This window comes from Salarias fasciatus, assembly GCF_902148845.1.
Source record: "Salarias fasciatus chromosome 23 unlocalized genomic scaffold, fSalaFa1.1 super_scaffold_20, whole genome shotgun sequence".
Taxonomy (NCBI): domain Eukaryota; kingdom Metazoa; phylum Chordata; class Actinopteri; order Blenniiformes; family Blenniidae; genus Salarias; species Salarias fasciatus.
Genome location: NW_021941230.1, coordinates 721,023 through 745,609, shown reverse-complemented (window position 1 = coordinate 745,609; position 24,587 = coordinate 721,023). Strand labels below are relative to the sequence as shown.

Here is a 24,587-nt window from a genome sequence, read left to right as displayed (position 1 = left end):
GCATCGTAGTTAGCTTAGCTCAGCTGCTGGAGGTGAAGAGGAGACAGAGCCGGACTGACGAAAATGGACAAAATACTCCTTCCAGTGGTCCGGGGGACGGCGTATTAGCACGTGAAGTAAATCCGAATCGTTATAAAACATTTTAAAAGACATGTTTTCCTTTCAGTCTGTTAAAATAATTGTAACCCAGGTGAGAAAAGCCCTTTCTCTCTTGGTTTTCCTCATAAAAAAAAGTTATTTCTTCCGCACCGTGCGTCGTGACGTCACGCGGTCACGTGACGAAGCGCGCCCAATAGCAGTCTACAAACACAGGCTGCAGCTGGCGGCCGCTAGTCGCGTTGGGGGCACGTTTGGAAGGAGGAAGCAGCAGGTATGTCGGAGCGTTGCTGGCTTAAATCAAAGCTGATCGTCATGAGACTTAACACAGTGCATGTCGGACCATAGGAGCTGATTTCCAGAGCCGTCGGCCGTCTGTAGCCGAGCCGTGCAGAGAACAAACGTCGGAATTGGTGAGTCGCGCTAGCATTAGCATTAGCCTCCATTCATACGAAGCTCCATTCATTCATTCAGTTACGCTGCCTATGTTTCGGATATGTCAATGTTAAAAGAACTGAAACACTGTTATTTATTTATTGGACGATTAATCACCTGTCTGGTGACTATGATATGAAATATGCACTTTAAAGCCGGTTTCTGTGTGAAGCTGGTGTTTATCATGCGCAGCCCAGCTGATCACTGGAGCTGTTTTTGCACTTGGATTGTGTAATATTTGAACACTGATTGTATTTATATTTATTCAAATCGGATTTTATAATGGATATATTATTATATTGTGCAATATGGGATTGGTTGTATTTATAACAATATGTTATTTAGTACAAGTTATTTTGTTATTTTGATAAGTGTACACATTTGACCTCACTGGACCTGTTTTGATACAGGCCAGGTGTCGATGGCGAGCCAGAAGGCCCAGTCAGGCACGAGAGCCTGAAGGAACTTGGAGAAACAGACCAAGTGTGGACCTTGCTCTGTCCTGCTCTGCCCTGCGCTGTTCTACTCTGCCCTGGTCAGGCTGGTAGGATACATCACACTGCAGCTGCCCTCGTTCTACCCCTGCAACTCATTCACAGGCCACTTTTCAATCAGTACATCCCCTTCCCCAATTTGGATTTCCCCCTGGACACTCACAAGTGGGACCTGAACTGGTTGCTTTTCCCATTTGACACACAAATCCTATTCGTGTGTTTTCCAGTGGACAATGACGCGTTGCATTGCGTGATGTATGCGTGTATATAGTTTTTTTCTTGTTGAACGTTCATTTGGTTTTCTACAATTATCAATTTATTGTTTGTGGTTTTTTTGTCTGTTGTGTTGTTTGTCTACTTGCACAATTATATAAAAGGGTACCATCACTACAACCAACCTGCGTTCAGTCTTTCACTCTCCACTCCTAGAGCGAACAGAGTCTTCTGATTGGATCACAGCCCGGAGTTCAACAGTTACATGTAGGTTACATAATGTTTTGATACACACAGACCTGCGCATAGTGTTGCCAACTTAGCGACTTTGTCGCTATATTTAGCGAGTTTTCAGACCCCTCTAGCGACTTTTTTAAAAAAAGAGGAAAAGCGACTAGCGACAAATCTAGCGACTTTTTCTGGTGCTCTGGAGACGTGACAGGACGTCTCGTTGCTGTCCTCAATGAGCAGTGGGTGCTGCGTGAGCCCCTCCCCCGTCCCAAAGCGCTCACAGTCAGAACCTCTGCAGCGCTCCCTGCTGCAGTCAGAGCAGAGAGCAGCCCCTCGCCACTCCTCCACACTTCAAATGGATCGAGCGTGCGCAAATCCGCCGCTGCTCCCGTCCTGGGTCACAGAGCAGGATGGACATGTTAAATGTTTCTTCACTGTCACACTTTTGTCAGTTCATTTGTAGTTCTAAACATGTTTAGGGTGTTTTATTCACTTTTAGCTTCTCCTACCATGTTATTCCTCTCTCCTACAGCGTCCATTACAATTACATGTGTAGCATGCAATTATGCAAATTAAGTGATTTACGTCATCCAGCGACTTCTCGTGACTTTTAAGACAGCCAATAGACCTTTTTCACACTTCCTGGTTTTTTAGCCGGAAATACGCCATCTGTGGGTGACTTTGCTTCCGGTAGCCCTGCCACACGCTAAAAACAAACGATGCTGTCGAGTACTTGGTTGCTTTTCTAATGGGCTGAAGCAGCCTTATCTTAATTTTTACTCGTTTCCAAAGAACGGAGAGGTCAGACAAAAGTGGATTCAGGCGATTAGGCGGGGAGGGGCCTGGATTTGTTCTTAACGAGGGGAGCAGCACGTCTGCAGCGACATGTCACTCCGGCGGCTACGTCCAGGAGCTAAGTGTTAGCCGCCGTAAAGCCGATGCTGTTCCAAGTCTCTTCAGCTGGAATGAGTTCACACCGCTTCCTACCAGGAGTCCGTGTACGGCCGCTGCTCCACACGGCAGTCTGTGGAGCCGTCTGTCCAGGAACCGGAGAGCAAACAGAGAGAAACTGCAGCGATGGAGGATAAACTGGACCATGACTCTGCGACCTGCCTCCTGCAGGTAAGAAACTCCGTCTGTTGTAAACAACGGATTACATACACATTTTATTTTTCTTATATAAGTGTGTGTGTGTGTCTGTCTGTCAACAGGGTCTGTTATTTTAATAAATTGTATAAAGACCAGAATTAATCTTTCTTCTGAATCACCACAGGTGTTCTAGATGAGGAGGCAGATCACATCAGAGACCTGGAAGCCAAACTGCAGAGTGTTTCCCTGCCGTCCTCAGTCGAATTGATGTATAAATAAAGTTTGATTGATTTCCATGTAACACATTCTTTTGTTACTGTTCCTTTGAGGGGAGAGGATTTGAATTTAGCCATGCAACCACATCTGAAAAAGTGAAATCATACACACTGCAACAAGCACAATTAATTCAACTGAGGCTTAAGATATTTTATCAATAAGCATTCATTTGAATTAAACACATACACAGTACAATATAGGCCAAGGCTATTTTCTGAACAATTCATTTAATGAATGAAATATCAAATGAGCTGTGTAATTAATCACCATGTGTGCATTTACAAGAATGTACAATGTTGGATCACTATGCTAAACTGTAAAATAATAAATATCAAAATAATCATGTTACAGCAGTGCAGCAAATATTTATAGCAGACAACAGAAGTATAAGTTAGAGAGGGAATCCTGAGACCATGGAAGAGGAAGAACTGGGACTTCAGGAGCCAAGTGGTGCTGGATAAGATCACTGGATGTTTCAGGTGGACAAAGGTATGATATGGGGCATCCATGTGGGACAGGGCCATGGAACCTGCTCTATTTCAGACAAGCCATCCAACACAGGAGCACTGAGGGGCTGGGGTTGTTCCTCATGCAGCTTGGGTCCAGCCGCCATCAAGTCAGGGTCGGGAAACGGTCCTAAAAAAGATACATAAAGCCTCTACTTATTTGTGCTTCTATTTTGGGAAAATGTAGTTACAGTAGTTACATCTGGCCATCATTACACAAAGGCATTAGCATGTAGCTGTCACAAAAGTGAAATGTTGAATATTATTACCTGTATATGCCTGGTACAGTGTGGACTGACGACCACTCTCACCAGCTGCTGTTGGCTTTCACACCACATCACTCACAGGTTCTGGATGAATTCACTGAAACCAACGGTGAAATATGCTAATTTTTGCAAAGAATTATAGTAATACACAGTCTGTGTCTGTTGTTTTTTTTTTTAATAATTTCAGGACACAAACAAAAAAGACAACATATGGTAAACACAAGCACTTCATGAAAACAGAGTAAATAAACTACCTTATTAAACACCACCTGAGTCCTCGCTCTGTGCCATTGTTGTAGACTGCTTGTGCAGGCCAGAGATGGAGGACAGTCTGCAGGCCATACTGTGTGTAATGCGCTGTCTGATGAAGCAGGGCCACAGTGTGGTTGAAAAACCCTCTTCCTGCTGCACAGCTACAGGAAAACGCCATCAGACGTCCACTGTCAACAGCAAGCGTCATCTGTACAAAAATGGATCAGAATGATGAACATGACATCATGGAGATACCTCACTGTCAGTGGTAAGAGATGGTAACAGCTGATGGTAAGGGGCTCTGTAGTGCACCACCACGACCCTTTTTTATCCCCCAAAATAACTAACTTTTACAATATATTTTCACACACACACAGACACGACTTTATTCAGTACAATAGAAATACACCACACAAAGCTGGTTTGGTTGAGTGGGGATGCTCTCTTCTGGCCACAGATCTATTATAAAAGCAGATAACAGCAGTAGAGACTTATAACCTATGGAATGAATTGAAATAAAATGACAAAGAAAAAGAGCGGAGTCGAGGCTGCTGTATAAGATAAGGCTGGGACGGACAGCATGTCAGCAGAGAGCTGCAGCAGCAGCTGCAATTGCAGGAACTTCTGCTCTCTGTGGTCAAACCCCTGGTTTATGAGGCTCCTGGCTTTTCCTCTACGACCGGCAGCACCTTGCCCTCACTGTCACCTGGCTTTTTAATGCATCTGATACTACGATGACGATAAGACACGCACAAAAACACGTTAGCTGAGAGCTAATGCTGTTAGCTGTTGGGCTAATCAACGATAGCATTCGTCTAATATCATATCTGAAAGACATTCACCGAAACAGCCAGAAAGAGAACAAACGGTTGTCGTCATGCTGCAAATGAAACTTAAATGTTCGGATACGGTTATCAGGATCTACACATGAAAAAGTATGTCTAAATACAGTCGCTAGGGTTCAGTAGCACTTGGGCTAACATGCTAAATCTCTACTTACCTTTGTGTTTTTCTATGAAGTTTTCGTGGAAAAGCTTGTATCCTTTCTTCATCTTTGACTTTTTTGTCACCGATTTCTCTTCCACCATCCTTTCCACATCAGCGAAGGAAATGCTGGGGAAATGTTGGAGACAAGCACTGAAAACGCAACCCATCTCGGAGAAAATGAATGGACTTGGTGCTGGACCGGAAGAAAAGTCACCCACGGGATGCGTATTTCCGGTTTTTGTGAAAAAGGTCTATAGCGACTTTTCTTACTGGGGAGTTGGCAACACTGCCTGCGCATGCGCAGTGCTCCGTGGAAGGACATACCGGAGCACAGCAGTAGAAGCCATAGACTCAGCCGAAAGAAGGACAATCTCCTTACGGCTGATGCGTTGCAAAAACGCGTGTGACGCGCTGCCGGGATTTTCGCCGCCAGTGAACTAGCTTTCCCCATTGTTTTCAAATACATTTGGATGCAAAAACACAGAAATCATTTGGTGGTGTGAACACAGCTTTACATGAATATGATGCTAATTGACATAATGTGAAGTCACACTAGAGTGTTGCTTTACTCCCGTTTTTTTTTTTTTTAAACCTCTGTATTGACTAAATTAACTAACCGACTACTATTTTAACATCAGCAGAAAATGAAAGAGACTCACTGGTTGATTGAGAGAGTTGTTGACAGCGGCAGCAGGTCCAGGCGGGGCAGGAGGATTAACGGCAGGCAGGGGGAGATGCACAAACATGGAGGAGACATGAGTACTTAGTTGGTTAGTTAGCTAGCTAGCTGCAAACTGTAGTTCACTGATGCTTTCTGAGACTCGAGAGCTAGCAGGAAACCACTGAGGCTAATGCACTGAAGATATACAGGAGCAGGGCGGGGTTATGTTAATCACTGCCCCGTTACTTAACGCCCTAAAACATCCTTAAAATAGAAGATGCTCATTAATTGGTGACTAAACCAAAGTGAGTAATAAATCTAGCCACATTGCATTCCAATCTACAGTAATACATAAAATGGCAATAAACTCACCTTTCGACTAGTCCTCCACTTCTTTCCTCCTCCATCTCGGTGTTCATAACTCGGTCAAAACTTGTGTTAAGCCGGTCTCTGAGTTCTTGCAGTCTCCTCATTCTGCCACTTGGAAACAATTTGGCAGGCAAATGTTCAATTATTTATAGCATCGCATTTCAAAATAAGATGAGTTCTGCTCTGTGCAGATTTAGCAACAGAATGTGTATAATGTGCATTTTTTTTCTCTTTCCTATTAATGTTTTTCATGCAACTCTATATTGTTTCCTAGCTGCAAGTGGAAGTATTATTTACATGAGCTGTTTGGTTTTCACGTTGGACCTTTATTTCGCTAAACCCTGACCCCCGGTTATGTGTAGAATCCGTGTATCATTCGTTCTTTCTATTTTCAATAGGGTGTTCCTAATGACGTCATCGGTTGCTGAGCAACAGTTTTGGCCACCATGTTGGAGGACATACACAGTGCTGTAAACACGTCAAGACAATGATGGATTACTGCGGGCTGTTGAGCACAGAAGATCGGATTTTATATTGGGGAAAGTGCAAGGCAATTGATTACCTTGATCCGTACCTTGATTCCAAGCAGGGAATTCACCCGGAAAGAGGACAAATGGCCCGACATCACGTAGTTCAACATCGCTAATTACCTGGTCTACTCGCCAAACCCTCTGAGGACATGAAGGAAGCTCACAATCAGTTTGTGTCTGGCTGCATCACACACGTCGAAGCCACCGAAGTCAAGGATGTTTGCGTGAGAAGAGGTAAGTGTTCAGTGTTGTGGTTCAGGTGTGTGCGGTTGGGTGTCAGTAAGGTTAAACAGGCAAAGCCAAAAGCAGTCCCAGGTTTACAACAGCAGTGTGAGCAGCCTCATGAAAAATGCAAGGTCCGACAAAATGAATGCCGTTGAGTGTTTTGTAGAGCTGCTGCAGTGTCGGCCAACAAGTGTTGAACAGTAAAATCAGTCACAAAAACAAAAACGAACAAAAACTGCACCATTGACCAAGTATGCACACACATACACAAACACACACACACACACACACACACACACACACACACAGGTGTACACACATACACGCACATACAAACAGACACACTCCCATGTTGTGTTACACAGAAGAGGAGACATGGCATGTCATAGCCTCATGTTAGGCCAGATGCCACCAGTTTACGCCATCTTACATCCCAGCACAGTGTCGGATGCGATGTGTGTAATGTTTATGGGGCATTGCTCCCTGTAATATCGCTTCTCGAGCTTTGTTTTTTTTCTCTAAAATGAAATGTGCAAAGTCAACCTTGACTGAAACTAACAGGAACAAGATACAAATAGTATGAGATGTAACATTGTTCCCAATTTTAAATTTTTTCCAGATTGTTTTTTGTCTTTTTTTAAAATGTGCATTAAGCTTGACTGTAATAACTTCAACTTCTTGTAACAAACTTTTCTCTTTTGCAGGTTCATCATTCCCAGAGCATCAGAAGTATCCCACTTCACCTTGGATCCTGGTTAACAAGGACGGAGCAGTGATGACAGCTAACTGTGACTGTAAGGCTGGGCTTAGAGTCACATGCACCCACACTGCAGCTGTGCTGTTCTGTCTATAGGGTGCCACAAGAATCCGGCAATCGAGAACTGTCACGCAGACAAAGCGTACTGGCTACTTCCTGGTGGTGTGAAGGATGTTGCCCCAGCACCTGTGTCACATATTGACTTTTCATCCTCACGGACTCGCAGAAGACGTTTCTCTGAGGCTGCATTGGAGACCGAAACTCCTAAGTCATCCAAAAATGTCCCGGTGCCCATGTCCCGTGACGTTTCACAGCCCTCACAGAATGAGCAGCAGGCATTTTTTAATTCACTGAATGCACTGGGTAGGAAAACAGCAATCCTTACAGTGTCTGCACCTTTCAAAGTCCAGTTCCAACCAAAAGTAAGTGAGCCACAGTTCCCAAAACCATTGACTGATTTGCAGTCTGATGTGTGCTGCGACATGGACATAACATCATTGATAGAGCACTGTCAGACTCTACACATCAACATCTCCAGTAAAGGGGCCAAAGCAGTCGAAGCAGCCACCAGAAATCAGTCAAAGTCCAAGTTGTGGCACAGTTTTCGAGCTGGCCACATCACAGCATCAGTGATGAAGGCAGCCTGCCGAACCTCGCTGCAGAGGCCCTCTCTGAGCCTGATAAAAAAGATCTGCTATCCTGATCAGGCAAAATTTCCATCGGCTGTGACAGAGTGGGGCTGTGCTCATGAGGCAGCTGCACGCCGGGACTACGAGGATCAAGCATCACAGTTTCACACTGAACTCATAGTACGTGACTCTGGTTTGGTCATCAACCCCCTGTTTCCAGAATTTGGTGCCACACCTGACGCTGTCATTACATGCCAGTGTTGTGGGTCAGGGGTCCTCCAGATTAAATGCCCCGACTGCAGTAAAGATCCCACCCAGGGCAGCTGCCTGACCTCAGTGGGCAATGGTGGAACCTACCAGCACTACCACGACCAGGTACAGACACAACTATTTGTGTGTGGTGCCACCTATGCTGACTTTGTTGTGTGGACAGAGACAAAGTTTCATTACGAGCGGATCTTCCCAGATGCAGCCCTCTGGGACAAAATCAAAGTCAGTGCTGCAGCTTTTTTTCCACCAGGTGATTATGCTGGAGCTACCTGGTGGTACTTCACAACAAAAAGTGTCACGCGATTGTCTCCCATCAAGTTCCCCCCAGAAATAAACAACAGATTGAAGACGCCTGGTTCTTCTCCAAAATGGTGTGTATGCCCAGGAGAAGAAACACTGCCTATTGTGGGCTGTGACAGTGAAAACTGCAAAATTCAGTGGTTCCATTTCGGCTGCATGGAAATCAAGAAAACCCCAAAGGGTAAATGGTTCTGCCCAGAATGCAGAAGCGGCAAGACAAAGAGATTTAATCGTTGTCCAGCACTAATTACAATATGTCAATATTGCAATATGTCAATATAACAGTATACAGTACACTTTTTGAAAATGCTCCATCTCCATGGAAACGAAAGAATACTCTACATGGAATGAGGGAAAACTTACCTTTTTGACAAAGCTACTGTTGAACATCCCACTTTTTGAAAATGCTCCATCTCCATGGAAACGGGGTACAACCACTTTTTGAAAGTACCCTGAAACTTCCTGTCAGCTGGTTGGAGAACATCCTTCCAGAGATCAGACTGGCTTTGTTGAAAACACTGTGTCCAGAGGCCGTCACCCTACTGCCAGCTGTCCAGGCTCCCTGCTGCTCGCCAAGGCTGCCCTTTGACCCCAGTGCTCTTTGACCTCATAATGGAACCCCTTGCTGTAGAACCCCTCACCATAGAACCCCTCGCCGTGGAACCCATGAGTGTGTGTGTGTTCCATTGCTGAAACCTCTGATAAAGCGCTCCATACGGTGTTTCAAATTAACTGGCTTCCTTGCTAACTAGTGACCGACTTCCTTTAGCATTTCCTGCTTTTGCTGCTAGTATCAGTCAGTATTGAAATCAGTCAGTATTGAAATCAGACTCATTAAAGGTCTGACGGCTTTTTGTCTGGTTTTTAACATCTATCAGCAACAAGGGAAAGAAACCCAATTGCCAATTAAAAGGGAAACCAGTTATTTCAAAACACCGGCTCCTCTCCGGTTTCTACACACTTTCTCCTCCGCTAGTTAGCTGCTGCGTTCAGGTGACTGGAGCGAGGTAAAGAAAACTGAAACTCGGTCGTTCACATGAAGGCAGCAGTGACAGCTGGACTCAGAAGACACTCAGGAGACATGTGAAGGAAGCGTGGAACAACGTTCTCTTCCTCACGCCTTGATGTTGCTGAACGACTGTGGAACAATCTCAGGCTAAAAATTCAAATTTTAACAAGAGCGAGTTATTCCCCAGTAATGACAAGGCACCACATCTGGACTTTTCCCATTTTAATACCACATCCTTATTCTGGGGGTTACAGTTACTAAAAAGCACAAAAACGTGATAAAGAAAATGTCACTGTTTCATGAAACCAGGCGAGGCGGCGAGTGTCACAGTGGTCATCCTCATCAGTGTCTTTGGTCGGGCGTGTCAATTCTGTCCAGATGGTTATTTTACCCAAATGTTCATACCTCTTCCAGACATTAGCCATTTTTATTCTGCACGCTTTTCTTCAGCAGGTTGGACTCAATCCTAACCTCTTCCATTCAGCAGGGCAAGAAGCCCCACTCAAGTAAGACACACCTTCAAAACTGTGAGCCTTCAAGTACGGATAGAATTTCAGCCATTTTTGGAGTTTATAATGGGTGTGTATTGGCAGAGGCTCTGGATTTATACCAAAAAAATTCTCTCTCTCATCCCCGAGGCCACATTTCTGGCTCAATTTTCACAAATTGTACCTCAAAATGTAGGGATTTTTGTTGTGACGCCCACAATCAAGTCATTTTGTCTCTATCTCAAACGGTTCTCTCTCCAGTTGCATTTGTTTGAGGAGAGTGCAGAATTTTCTCACTCTACAGAGTGAAGACGCCATCTGTAGGGCTGTACGAATGTCCAGATAGCAAAAAAGAAGGGCACTAGAAATTTCCCACAATGCATGTCAAAAAGTAGTGAGCATCGATGGTCCCTTGATGGCTCAATATTACCCATCGAGCATTGCGAATCCATGTATGTATGAATGTATGACTTGAATTTCTTCAATGATTAGAAAGATGATGTTCAGTATGTGCTGGTATTAGTGATTCTTGGGGTGATAACCGCTGCAGTATGTCTGGTTAGAACATGATATATAGTCCTCAGAAGCAATGACCAGGCCAGTTTGTCTTTCAGGTGTTTATTAATCAAGATACACGTAGCGTGTGTGGTTTCTGAAATGCAGATACAAAGATACAAAGAAATCAATAGCAGTTTCACATATAGCTGACTCATTCGTGCACGGTAATTAACTGAGGATACAAAGATACAAACATAAATTTAACTACTTCCACGGGCAAGAATCTCTGTGCACAAGCAAATAGGTGGGAGATTGGAGCCTGATCAAGTCATCTCCATGCCATGTTTTTGCTCTGACCATGTACCACGCCAGGTGCATCTAATCAACCCTGCTCGTCAGCTTGTCTGTGGTACATGGTGAGGGCAAAAACATGGCATGGAGATGACTTGATCAGGCTCCAATCTCCAACCTCTGAAATATATATATAATCAAAAATATCCTCACAGATATGCACTTACTTGCTAATGCACGCACACATCATCAACTGCAGGGAGAAACTCCAAACATTTCCATCTGAGACACAACTGGTCCAACATAATCCAACATAATCTGCTCTGACATGTGTTCCTGTCTACCAAGGAAACCAACTCAGCCTCAGTTACCACAATAAACAATGGCACATTCAAACAAGCTTTCTATTCCTGCCACTTGGGATCTCAAGTGAGTTCTTCACACCATCCAGTCAGGCGAGATGTCAGTGAACTCACCACACTTCTTTGCAGCGAGCAGAAGCTGATAATGTCTGCATCTCAGTCACAACAAAGCTTTATTGATTAAACAGTCTGCATGCATGGGATTATATATGAGCAGGGTTACAAAATGATATTTGATTCAATGAGCTGACATGATAGTTCTAAACATAAAAGTAATGAATAAAAAATCAAAACTAAAATGAAATAAAAATGAAAATCTATTGAAACTTCCGCTGTGAGTTTCATTCACTGAAAAGCAATCACACATTCATTTGACTGATTCTGACACTAGAAATCATAACTGACAATAAAAATACCAACAATTTAAAGCGCGGGTTGGCGATTTGAATGAGATTTTTTTTTTTTAATACTGGTTAAAATGATCTTTATGACCCGATGGGAAACAATTCATGGCGTGTTCTTAAAGTAGTTTGGAAAATATCCGCTATCTACAGCAGGAGTAAAACGGGAAAAACAGCAACCAATAGCCTTGACGGGACACCTTTTTTTAAACCAATCAAATCCCTTCGCCGTTCGACCTGCCCCCTGCGCGTACATGTCAATGGCGTGCACTGACCCTGGTTCAGTGCGCGCGTAGAAGGACGGAGCGTCGTCGCAGAACGGCGGAGAAGAATGTTTGGGGCTTTACTTACCGGTGAGTGCGCCATACTTGGCATAGTGCAAATACAGAAAAACGAAGAAACGAAGCGCTGAGAACAGGTTACGCCAGGAACGCACTGGACGCGGAAGTGCTGCGCGCACCGCGCGCGGAACGTTTCCGCGTCTCCGCTCCCAACAGAGCTCCACCAATGGGGTGGGAGCTGGGTGGAGCCTTGGGGAGATGCTACATTCGTGCTGCATGCTAGTTTTCCAAGATCGCCAACCCTAGCTTTAACGTGCAGTGACTGTAAATGTTACGATGCTTGCTCAGGAAAATAATGATGTGATGAACCCTCTACCTCTCTCTAGTTACATTACACTGATTCAGCCAAGAGAAGGCAGAGCAACACTCCTTCCCTTTCAGTTTTTCATCAGTAATCTCCTCGTTCACCCTTCAGCAGGGAGTCCAGCTCAGAACCTGTGGAGCCATTCGGCTGCTCTCTGGGTATGATGGGTAGAAACACCAACTGGTCAGCTCTGGGTCTGCTAGTGGTAATAACTGTGTCATTATGTTCCAGGATATTTTAATCACATCACATATAATGAACTTATAGAAAACATATAACAAAAGCAAAATCTCTGTCTCTACGCACTTTTCACAATCCAGAAAACCTACATATACGTAATGGTGTTTATTCATCCATGAAAAACAGACATTTAGCTGAAAACTACAAAGTTGATATGAAACATATATGGAAATATGATTCAACACATCCTTTCCTAATATATCATATATTTACTTTCACTGGTTTTAAACTTAATGCCTTCAACTACACTGAATGAAGAGAATGTGAAAGTGGAAACGATCAAGAGTAAATCATGAGACTTATCAGAACGATACATAAAACATGAAGATCTATTGTTGGAATTAATGTAGCTTCTTAAAAAACTTTTACATTTCTTTTCCATTAGAGAAAACAAGAAAGATATGTCATCAGGACAGCAAGGCATCCAGAAGGTCTAGAAGGACCAGTAGGTCCAGAAGATCCAGAGGGTCAAGAAGTTCAAAAGGACCAAACAATCCAGAAGGCCAAGATGGCCCAGGAGGTCAAAAGGGAAAAAAAAGGTTCAGAAGATAAAGAAGGTCAAGAAGGTTCTGAAAGTTAAAAAGGTCCAGAAGATCTAGAGGAACCAGAAAGTCCAGAAGGACCTTTGGTTCATGAATCACTGAGTCCCTGTTTTCACTCCAACAGTCGTCAACAGGCGTATTCCTGTTGAAAAGAACATAAAGCAATGAATACAGACAAGAACCTTCAACGAACCTGGTTCAGAAGCTAAGGTGATCAGCAGAACCTTGTTAAAGAAGCTGAGGCCATTAGTAGAACCTTGTTAATAAAGTACGGTTATCAGTAGAACCCTGTTAACATACACCACAGTTCCAGGTAGAACTCAGATCAAACTCCTCCAGATGCAAAGCTTCAGGAAAGTTTCAGTCACTGTGAAGTAAAACTTCAGAGAATCAAGTTTCAAACTGAGGCAGGAAGCTAAAGATCACCAGGATCAGTTAGCATTAGCTTCACTCAGTAGAGAAAGAAAACTGATACCAGTCTGAAAGTGTTTGTGGACTCTGACCTCCCAGTTAGCCATTAGCTTCCATGATAGCTTCCAGGCTAATTACACTAGCTTCAAAGAAGACAGCTTTAGCTTCCTCCACCTCTGGAAAGCAGATTAAGTTAAAAAAAAAAAAAAAAATTCATTTAAAATCAACACAGGTCTTCGATGGAACTCATCTTTCTCTTCTTCATATCTACAGAACATCAGAGAACACTTGAAGCCCACCTGAACACTCACCTCTACTCTTTTTCCTTCTTCCTCCGGGATGGGATTCCCTTCATTTTATTCCACACATAGGCTGCCACTGACTGGCTTCCTTCTTCCACTCGACGTTTCATCTCCTCCAGCTTCTGGACCTTCTCCTGGTCTCCTCTCTCTAACATTTTCTTGATCAGGAAGTCATAGTGGACGTAGGTGGACACTGAGTTGATGTTGAGGGCGATTTCCTCCAGACTGAGAACATGTTGGTAGGCTTCATCCAGCAGCTTTGATTTCTCCTCCTCCATCTTCTTCTTCTGGTCTTTCAGACTCTCCAGCAGGGTTTTTCCTTTAGCCCCAGCTGACTTGTACTTCTCATGGTCCTCTTTCATCTTTTCGTTGGTATATTCAACTTCCCTTGTCTTAGTGACATATCTCCAGTTGTCTTTGACATGAGACGATACAGGACACTTCCCACTGCAAACAGTACAGCGGCCATCTCTCATCACTTCACACCATCCTGCAGTCCAGGCTACAGAGCATCCAGGATAATGACAGTTCTCCTCGCAGGAGGTGCAGCAGACAGCTCCTGAATACAGAAAAAGGAACCAGCCTGAAGGAATCTCCTCTTTTTCTTTGTACGGCTCGTCCACTCTGTCTATGAAGCTCTCATTCTTCTTTACTTTTTCTTCATATTTTCTCACAGCTTCCTGTTTCTGCTGGATCTCTCTTCTCTTCTTCTCTATCAGATCAATCCGCTCCTGCAGGTTTTTGATGCAGGCTGTCAGACGAACACGTTCATTCAGAACATTTACAGTTTCATCCAGTTTCTGAGGAGTTATTTTATCGAAGAAGGCAGTGAACTGGTCCATCCCTTTTTCGGAGGTTTCCCATGCAAACTTCAAACTGCGTTCATTTTCCTTTGTTCTCTCTGTTTTCTGCTGGTTGTTAAACAGGTAGTGTCTCAGCTGGATCTTCTTGTTTCTCACACATTTGATTTTGGCTGCTTCAAGAGCCTTCAGAGCGTTTTGAGGTGTGAGTCCATCAGAGTGAGTCATCAGAGCCACAATGTTTCTCTCCATGTCTTTTCCAAACAGAGACATCACTGAGTTGAAGGCGTACAACAACTCGTCTTTCAGACGATTCACACTTGACTTCAACACCAGACCCACAGCATCAACACTGCGCACGCCGTCCACTGCTCGAAACACACCCAGCAGTCTTTCACTGATCATGGCGTCATGTTCAATCCCTCTGGTGTCTCCAAATCCAGGAGTATCAATGATGGTCAGAGAGTAGGGTGGAGCGTTACCTTCATCACCAAAGATCTGGTACACCATAACATCTGGAGTCTGACTCACTTTCTGATCAGAGCTGTTCTCCCCCTCCTCCACCAGCTGGAACCAGACTTCATCCTCCCAGGTCACTCCCATCATGTGGTTGAACAGAGCATTGATCAGTGCAGACTTTCCAGTTCCTGTTTCACCAACCAGCAGGATGGTTTTATTGGGCCTGTTCAGGTTTTTCTCTCCAACAGTCATTCTGGCCACAGTGCCAATATTGTCCTTCGTGGGGTTCAACTGGTAGATTTTGGGATGTCCTCCTTCTGAGATCAGGGTGCTTCTGGAGAGCAGGTCTTTATATTTGGATGAGACGTTACTGATGCTACAAAACATAAAAAATAGAAAATTGAAACCCAAACTGTCATTGAGATTTAATGTAACATGATGCATGTGAAATGAACAACAAGTAATAAACTCACAAGAACCAGACCTACAACGACCCACAAGACCCACAATGCCTACAAGAAGGAAAACACCATCTAAACCCACAGGAAGAGTCCCACCTACCCTACTCTGCTCTACCCTACTCTGCTCTACCCTTCTCTGCCCCACTCCACTCCTCTCCACTTGGCTTGGTTGTGTTTCCACCCGCCTTGTTTGTCTCCATGGAAACCGTTCTCAGTGGGGAGGAAAACAGTCTGCAGCTCAGCGGAAGTGAACAAGCTAAGTGGAGGACATGGAGGCTGTCTGTTTGTTTTTGTTGTGAAAAGGTGGAAAGAAGAGAGTCATAAAATGTTACAAACAGCGAGAAATAAAGTGAAAGAAAAGTACTGAAGAGTCTGGGAGGCCCTGCAGCAGAACCAAGCTGAAGAAGAGTCATTAAGAGCTGAGAGGAGACGACGGCTCCAGGTGAGTTACCACTCTGTAACTGCAGTTATTAAGAGAAGTTTGGGCTTTAAATTGTTTTATTTATGTAATTCTAACGATCAGGTCCAGATGTGCGAAGAGTCCTTCAAGCAGTACAGTCAGTGATGATTAGCATTCGCTTCAGTAGTTAAAGAGCATTTCTGTTCTGTCTGTTGTCAGCAGCTCAGAGGAGTTTTAAATGCTGAGATCAAATTTCAAATAGCCGGTTGAACATCCATTAGTGCAAATAAACCCAGGAAGAGTAATAAGAATTTAACAATTAAATTAATAGCCCCTATTCAGTGATTAGCATTTCTGTTCCATTAGAGGATCCAGGTTCTCCACAGCGTTCTCCACATTCACCACTCATTAATCCACCTTTCTGCTCTAAACCAAACTCTATGATACAGAACACAGGAAGTTCTGCTCCAAACTAAAATGTAAAGCCCCTTTTCCACAGTGATGGTACGGTTCAGGTCTGGTAAGATCGGATCGGATATGCGCGTTTCCATTGCCAGTGGTGACGTCATAAGGGTGACGAGCCGTGACCAACCGCGACCATTTTCGGTCCTGCTCGCGAGCAGCTACCACCCGTACTGTGCCGGATATGGTAGGGCGGGACTTGAGCACCCGTGTCTGCTGATTGGTCCGTGACATGTGCCACTCTAGCTAGCCCGCGAAGCAGCCAGCCATCTTACGATCTGTTCTACCGGGGACACCGCGACAACTCCGCAAACCTTTCCAAAAAGTCTACTGAACACCGGTCTTCACGGGAGGAGCAGCGGCTGCTTTCCATCACTGCAGAGGAGGTTCGAGAACCGAACGGTGTCGTTAGAAATGGGGAAAAAAAAACACCGTCGTCTCAGAGCAGCTGCTCTCCATCGGCTCCAGACCCGGTCAGCACCGCGCAAAATGCAAGAAACTGAGGAGCGATTACATAAAAATAAAGGATCACAACAGCTGCAGTGGGATCCTGAGGAAGATCCGGCGGTGTTTTGATGCTATGGACCGAAGTTATGAACATAGACCAGCAAGTGGAGCAGAGGAGGCTGTGAGGACGGAGCGGCCGCCCGGCTGAGGAGGAGCTGATGGTAAGTTTTAAAACTCTGAACTGTACAACCACCAGTGTTACCATGCCGTTATCCACCACTGAAATCTGAGGTTTCTGTCTTAAATTTGTATCCACGCAGCGCGCTAGCTGGTTAGCATCAACACGCGGCTAGGCTAGTTAGCTTTTGCACCCTGTACATGATACACTGTACATGATCTCCCATGTAGCGTTTTCTGTTGCATTAAGTGTGGTTTGAGAAACGTTTCTGCAGGAGGACAGGAGTCACTCCTGGATCAGGAGTCGTCGCCCTCTGGGCCCAGGGTGGAGGAGAGAGATGTAGCATCGTCAGGATGGAGCATCCACTCCACCTCCACCTCCAGCCAGACTGTCCTGTGTAATGAAGCCCAAGGAGCTGGGAGGTGAGGAGCAGCTTTGTTCATGCTGTAGATAATGCAGGAGACGATTCAGCATCTTTCCTGGTATTCTATCAAGTAGAATTTTATCAAGTATCACATTGATACGTTCACCACTGCTGCTCCAGCTGGATACAGGGCCCAGTGTGCAGTACTATTAATGCAGAGCACTGAATAAATCTATGCTGCTGTTTCTGCAGCTCCAGTTTGCTCTGTGAACTGTGGATGTTTACGCTGAACAGCTCTCTCTCTCGTCCAGTGTTACAGTGAACACAAACTGGTGAAGTAGCAAAAACTGCTGGACAAACGACAATAGATCATATTGAATCCATTACAGAAGAGCAGAGCAGTCAGCTGATAGACCACACTCTGCAGTTACACCCTGGATAACATCCTGCAGTGTTACTGTCCAGGAACGTCTCCACCACCTGCTACCACAGGGTCTGATGGGTGGATGCAGGGAGTGGGTGGTAGTGTCTTGCTGAACTGCTCTATTTCCCCCTTTGCTTTTTACCCAGGAGGAGGCTGGAGCACCAACCAGACCTGACGGAGCCCCTGAGAGAAATCCAGGCTTCAGGTGAGCTGGGAGCTGCAGCGTGATGAACGGCATGTCCATCAGGAGGAGCAGCAGGAGGAGGAGCGGCGTCTGAACCTGCAGTTCCTTGAAGGTGAAGCAGGGCAGCGAGGCTGAATGAGGCTGATTTGGCCTCTCAGCAGCAGCAGAGCCAGGCCTTCAGACGTTCCTGCAGCAGGTCTCTCTGCTGGTCCAGACTCCGAGAACCCACAGGAGCAGCTCAACAACTGGTGGTGTTGATGTCCTTTCCAATAAAAACAGTTTTCACACCCATATGTGTCTGAATTCACTGGTTCTTGCTCAACACAAGCTCAGCAGTGTTCTTGCATTTGCCATTTCTTTCTAAGTAGTGGTGCTGAATGGAGATTAAATAACTTCATTTGTAAAGGTTGTATGTGGTGATATTTTGAATATTTTATATGGTGATTATCATGAACTTCAGACAATTCTGCACTGCGACACGTTACAGTAACAGGGTGCTTTACGGAAACACACTTCAGTCTGACTGCTGTTGAAGAGCCAAAGGTAAGGTGGAGCCAGAGTCATGTACATGTAGGAAGAAGCCAATACTGATTTAATATTTCCTTGTTACAGCTTTAAACACAACTGACACTAAATACAGCCTTACAAAACAATTCTCCCGTCATCAACCAACTCTTCTTCTGAGCTGGCCTCATGTTGACAAGCATGTAGTCTCTGCACAATTCCTAAGACTGGTTTGAAACTAAACCTTTAACAGCAAAACTGTTGTCCGTCAGAAAAAAAAATTATGAGTTTTACCCAGTTGTGAGCAGACCTGTGCTTTATATAGAACAGAATAGACTATTTATCTCACCATGGAGACATTCAGTTATGGAGGCTCATTGAACAAACGGCTGCAAATAAATGAAATTTGCAAATAAGTAATAGAAGGCGAAAGAAAAGATCTAACTTAATATACAACAGATCTAAATTATAACACTTCTACTACTACCAAAATAAAACTGGAGCTATAATGAATAGAAATATGTACAGGTATGTTTTAGAGCAGCAGAATGCGTGGATAATAAAGTGTCCATGGTTGATTTGGAGTTCTACAGTGACCATAACATATCTAGTGTCAACACGATTCAGACACTTTCTCACCTCTAATTTTCAATGACTTCATAATTTATTACCGAATTTCCATGACCAAAACACAGCCTCACGCTTCACTGAAATATAATTTTATTCCGTACTGAAACATTACGAGCTGAGCAGAGCTCCTCAGAGCTCCTCCACTCCTCCGTCTGATGTCTTGTTTTGCCGGCACGTTTGCCGGTGCGTAATGACGTCACTTCCTGTGGCCGTTCATCACCCCGCCTACATTACAACTGGAACCCCGCAAATGGAAACGCGACACGTGATTTGTGCCTGGTACGCTTTAACCGACCCGATCCTTCCAGACCCGACCCGTACCGTAACCAGCTGCGCAGTGGAAAAGGGGCTTAAATGAATGAAGAACACTGAGAAATCTCCACGCTAAACATCTACGCAGGAAACAGTGGACACTGAGTGATCAGAGTGATGTGTGTTTATATTGTCAATTAATATCATTAATTTAACCAAGTTACACATCCACAGAGCCCTTCCAGGTTTGAGTTACAGCAGCAGTGTTGCTTTACCCCTCATGCACACTGGATGCGGTCCGGCTGCAGTCCACTATAGAGTATTTGCAGCTGACGTCACACACCCGGCCTCGCAATGCATGTCGGGTAGTCACCGCCATGTTGGAGTGAAAACAAACATTCAGGCGTATGACGCTCTTTCGCTATTCTAGAGGATTATGTGGCTAATTTTGGTCAGAGGAGCCTGAATAGATGGAAAATGACCACAAAGCAGTAAGGAAATAAAATACGTTGTGTTTGGTGTGAACAGCTTTGAGATTTAGTGAAGAAGTGTGTGAGAAACATGCGATCTGAGGTGCTGGCTGTGAAATGTGAAGATTGATTTTGGGTTTGTTTTGCCGCTGACGGGAGCTGGTCGGCTCAGAGAACATTCTGCCTGGCGTCATCTTAAAGTGTAGATTTTCAGTTTCATATGAAACCAAATATGTGGCGGTGGAGCAGACGGATCTTACATTGTGTCGCGTTTTGTGTTGGGAGGTGCGGGTGAGGGGGGCGTGTCGAATCGTTGCAGCTGGATTTTAAAGTTGTTATAAAACAAACACTCGGCTGTCAAAGTGCAGTTAGAGCGTTCAGTTAGTGAGATTAAGGCTTCTGGTTTGAGACACAATTGAAAGAAATCCTCCTCACAGCATTTTAGTCACTTTTACACTCGTTGGATTGGAGCAGACAGCTGCTGGACCTGTCGGGCCGAACAGGTTAAATGACTTCCGTGATGAACAAGTCCATTTTGGCCTGGAGTTTAACTCTGACATGTAAGTCAGCAGATCTACACACCTTGGACTTGACAAGAAAGTTGTCTGTGTTGTCTCAGTGCTCCCACAAAGCTGGAAACAAAAATACTTGTATGAATCCAGGCTCTTGAACGGCTTCATCGCTGCTTTTGTGTACGCCGAAGAACCGTCGATTAGAGAACAATAAATGTCGGCGTACTCCAGATCGGGGAGTTCTTGAGTCTCAGCCGTGCATGGCTGGAGCAGGCGGCTGGCAGTAAGTATGGGTCATGCTGCAGCCTGAAATCCGTATTTTCTCCCGGTATCAGTCTTTGTGTGTTACGTCAAGATTGTCCACTTGATCTGACAACACAACAATATCCCTACTCTCCTTATCAGTCGACATTTTCAACATTAAAGAACACCGAACGCGTGCTACTGTATGTAATGAAACCGCGTATCACTGGTTGTTTTCACTCCAATATGGCGGCGGTCCTCCAGTTGCCAACTCCCGGGTCACGTGACTGCAAATACTCTATACCGCAGCACTGTGATTCACACCGCCTGCGGTGTCTCTGCAGTCTGCTGGAGGAGGTTGCCAGATCTGTCGCTGTCCCTTGTTAACAATTTGAAACCCGTTTCACTCAACAGAAAGCAGCCCAAACCGCCATCTCGGATGAAAATACACGTTAAAACAGGATTTTTATAATAACAAACACGTCGTAAACACAATCATTTCATCGACACGTCCGACGTGTTCAATAAAGACGCTTGATTTGGAACAAACCCGCCCAATCTGGCAACATGGAGCTGCTCCGGTCACAGAGCTGTTTTGAGCCATTTTGGAGTCATTTGACTTTCCTGCAGTGACGAAGTACAAAAGCGTTCATTCTTCCAAACCGTATAATGACTACATCACGTCGTTTGTTCTGTATTCTATCAGAAGAAGTAAATACCAGAAGATTAAGACAAAAACACAACAGATTTTATCTTGAAATCACTTATTTTGTAACAACTATTGCGTTTCCTTCCGGCGCCCAACTTGCTTCTGTCTGGATTGACGGGGTGGGGCTCCGGCATGCGGAAAAATAGGATCCCTGTGGAAAGAGACCGGAGCTCCGCAGAGGCTCCGGAGCCGGACCGCGGCCGGTGTGCACCACAGCATGGATTTTAATGACTACAGATTAGCTGCAGTCAGGGGCGGACTGGGGGGTAAAAGTGGCCCGGGAGACATGGACAGACTGGCCCACTTCATGCGTAGTGTGGCAACCAACCAGCCAGCAACACAAGTTTCATGTTCCTGAGTTCCTCGCTGAAAAAAGAACCAATTTGGACCACAATCGTATAATAATAATTAACCTTAAGCTTTAAGTAGCTTACTGTAAAATAACTGCAGGTATATTATGATTTTATAGCATGTTGGTACAATAGAATTTAGCTTACCTATTTGCCAGTCTGTTAGTGACACCACCTGTCTATACCATGAGTAAACCACTAGAGGGCAACTTAATTACAACAATAAGTTCATTTCACAAAGTTTGTTTTATTTAAAAATAGATGAACAATATAGATGTAAATATTATTTCTATATATATTATAGATAAATAAACTACACAGCAAGCAGCTATACAAACAGCGATATATAATCATGTGATAACTTATCCTTTATATAAAATAAAAACTGTGCAGCTACTATACAAACAACTATACACAATAATACAATATAAAAACTTACAGTTAGTTATACCTTAACCTTTGTCAGTCAATTGTGTTAAAATGTTTACAACCATCCACAATGTGGATCACAGTCCTCTCCGGGTCCCCTCTGGAACACATGCAGGCCTATATGGGTGAGAGACAAAACATGACATTAGCTATAATAACACATCCTCCCATCCTGAAACCTGGGTTAAAACTAATAGGTCACATTGTAAATGTTAGTTCAAGAGTCTGTAACAATAAGTCATTCACTAATTTAAAGATTGGTAAGTAGCTAAGTCACACTAAAAGCAGTGTGAATAGAAATATTCCCGGATTTCGGTGGCGATGGTGGCCTTCATATAGTATTGGATGGTGGTGATGATGTAGTTGATGGTTGTTTGATAGGAAAGTGACAAGGGAACCTCTACCTCCTCCTGATCCAGAGTCAGACTGATGGATTTGTTTGTTTTTTTCTATATTGAGAGTGAGGTGTTCCTTGAGACAGACATCATATTTTCCAAGTAAAAGAATGATCTCTAAAAAACAGCCATGATCAATCGTCTCATCATCTAAGGTGTGTGCTGCTTCTGCCTGCTTTCCTCTGTGACTCAAACCCCTTCTGCCGATGAGCTTGATCACATCTATGATGCGCTCCAAAACTTGTCGCCTCCTGTGGACTTGCTGTCTGTGAAGTGACATCTGAGGTCCCATGACAAGGTCCTTCATGGTCTTTTTAGGAGGACCGGAGAAAATATGCCTCGGCACAATTTCTGTGACTGTCACTTCCCTCATGCTCATCGACTCTCAGGTGTTCGTGGGTGAAGGTGGTCACATCAGTGATAAAGGAGCTGCTGTCTCAACATTAGCATAAGCCATGCAAAGAAAGCAGAAGAGTGTTTTGGTTTGTTCATTATATGCCCGCCATTTCCGGTTTGTTCCATCAAACAAAATGTCCTCTGCACTACAGAGCTGTCTGCCTTCTGCTTGTGGTGAAAATGGAAGAAGAGTCTCTGGCTTTGGCCTTGTGAAATAATCAACTGATGGGGGGAACCTGACTTCTTGTCCTTGGCCTTCTGTGTCAGCAGCAGGGACATCAGACTACAAAAATGATTGGCAATGTGAATTGTTAGAGCAGTTTTAGTGGTTTACTATCAACAGCATTTGATATTAGTGCATGTGGGTTATGGTTTGGCAAACAAGCATTATTGTCATCAGCCTTACCGTAACAAGTCTGGGATTCACTTCTCTGTCCACATTTGGGTTATATTTAATCTAGATAAGAGATTAATATTATTAATTATGCTAGTTTACCAATCATCATCATCACGCATCATCATCAGTAGGTATTTTACATAAAAAAGAAAAAAAATTAATAAATTCTGGGATGGTATCACTGAATTATTCTGATAGCGAACTTGTACAGACAAGTAAACAATTCATTAATTTATGGTCATTAATAAGTATTAGAGTCAATTAATTGATAAGAACAGGTTAATTTCAACCAGATGACAACGTGGCCACAAAGGTGAAAGACTCCATCCCATCATAATTAGCAACAGCACAGCCAGGTTCACATCTACAGGAAATGTCGCTGTGCTGAATTATCTCACTTTAACCAAATACATTTTCATCAAAGCATCAACAAGTACCAAACATAACTTACTTGCCGGTCTTGAAGGGATTTTCTCTTTTTGTCCCTGAGCTTCTCAGCGCCACCTTTTCGTTTTGTTTTGTTTTTCTCCATATTTTGCGCATTCTTGCATCCATCCAAAGTTGCCGTCAGATGTCCGTCTCGGCTGTGTGTGATTGACAGGTGACAGCAGCTGCAGAGTGAGGGAGTGGGTGGGACTTAACCACCGCAGGGATGAAATGTGATTGGCTATCAGCAGCAATCCCAGGTAAACCAGCCTATGGCATCAGGAGCTGTCCAGCTGACAGCCCAGCCTCCCTGTGGAGCGGACCATAGCGCTGTTGGCGGTGTCGCGTCAGACTTTTTTTTTCTTCTCGTGGTCCGACCAGCCCACTGAGGCAGCGGCCCACCGGGAAACCTCCCGGTGCTCCCGATGGCCAGTCCGCCCTTGGCTGCAGTGTCCGCTCCGCAGCCGTACTGCATCCAGTGTGCATCAGGGGTTTGTCTGGGATGATGTTTGAAGACTTCCTGTCTGGACAGTAGCTTCCTACATGGTGAAGAGGAAGCTGCTTTGCAGGGTTTGTGATTGGGAGTCATGAACAGGTCCTCATGAATCACTGTACTTCCTGAAGCCACGAGACGGCGCTCTTGGCTTTAAGCTGGAGGCTGAAAAACTGGGATGAAGAGTGTTCTCAAACATTTCTTGTCAAACAGTCAGCACCATCCAGTGGCTTCAGAAAGTAACTACAGCTGTTCGTGCAGCTTTTCTGCTCATCTCTAGTGATTGGTCTGATTTCTCCAGACTCCTTCCTGTGAACACATTGATCACCAGTGGAACCCTGAGCTGAATGACTGAGTTGATAACAGGCTCTAACAGGATTTACAGCACCGCTACCAAGGATGACACATGTCCGGTCAGTCAGCCAGG

The 24,587-nt window shown here is 44.4% G+C and overlaps 1 protein-coding gene across 6 annotated transcripts in view; it reads right to left on the bottom strand.

The window, feature by feature from the left end:
- The window catches only part of LOC115383790 (uncharacterized), a 161,572-nt gene that overhangs the window by 26,947 nt on the left and 110,038 nt on the right, over nt 1–24,587 (bottom strand). For 3 of the 6 annotated variants that reach the window (XM_030085974.1, XM_030085980.1, XM_030085977.1), the window contains exons 6-7: nt 13,785–15,410; nt 12,108–13,204 (exon numbers count right to left, since the gene is read on the bottom strand). The exons of 1 other annotated variant lie outside the window; for it this stretch is intronic. In XM_030085974.1, coding sequence (XP_029941834.1) covers nt 13,787–15,410 — 1,624 coding nt within the window. In that variant the 3' untranslated portion in view covers nt 12,108–13,204; nt 13,785–13,786. Of the gene's footprint in view, nt 1–12,107; nt 13,650–13,772; nt 15,411–24,587 lie in introns of those variants that run through there. 2 more of the 6 variants (XM_030085979.1, XM_030085978.1) reach the window with 2 other exon arrangements.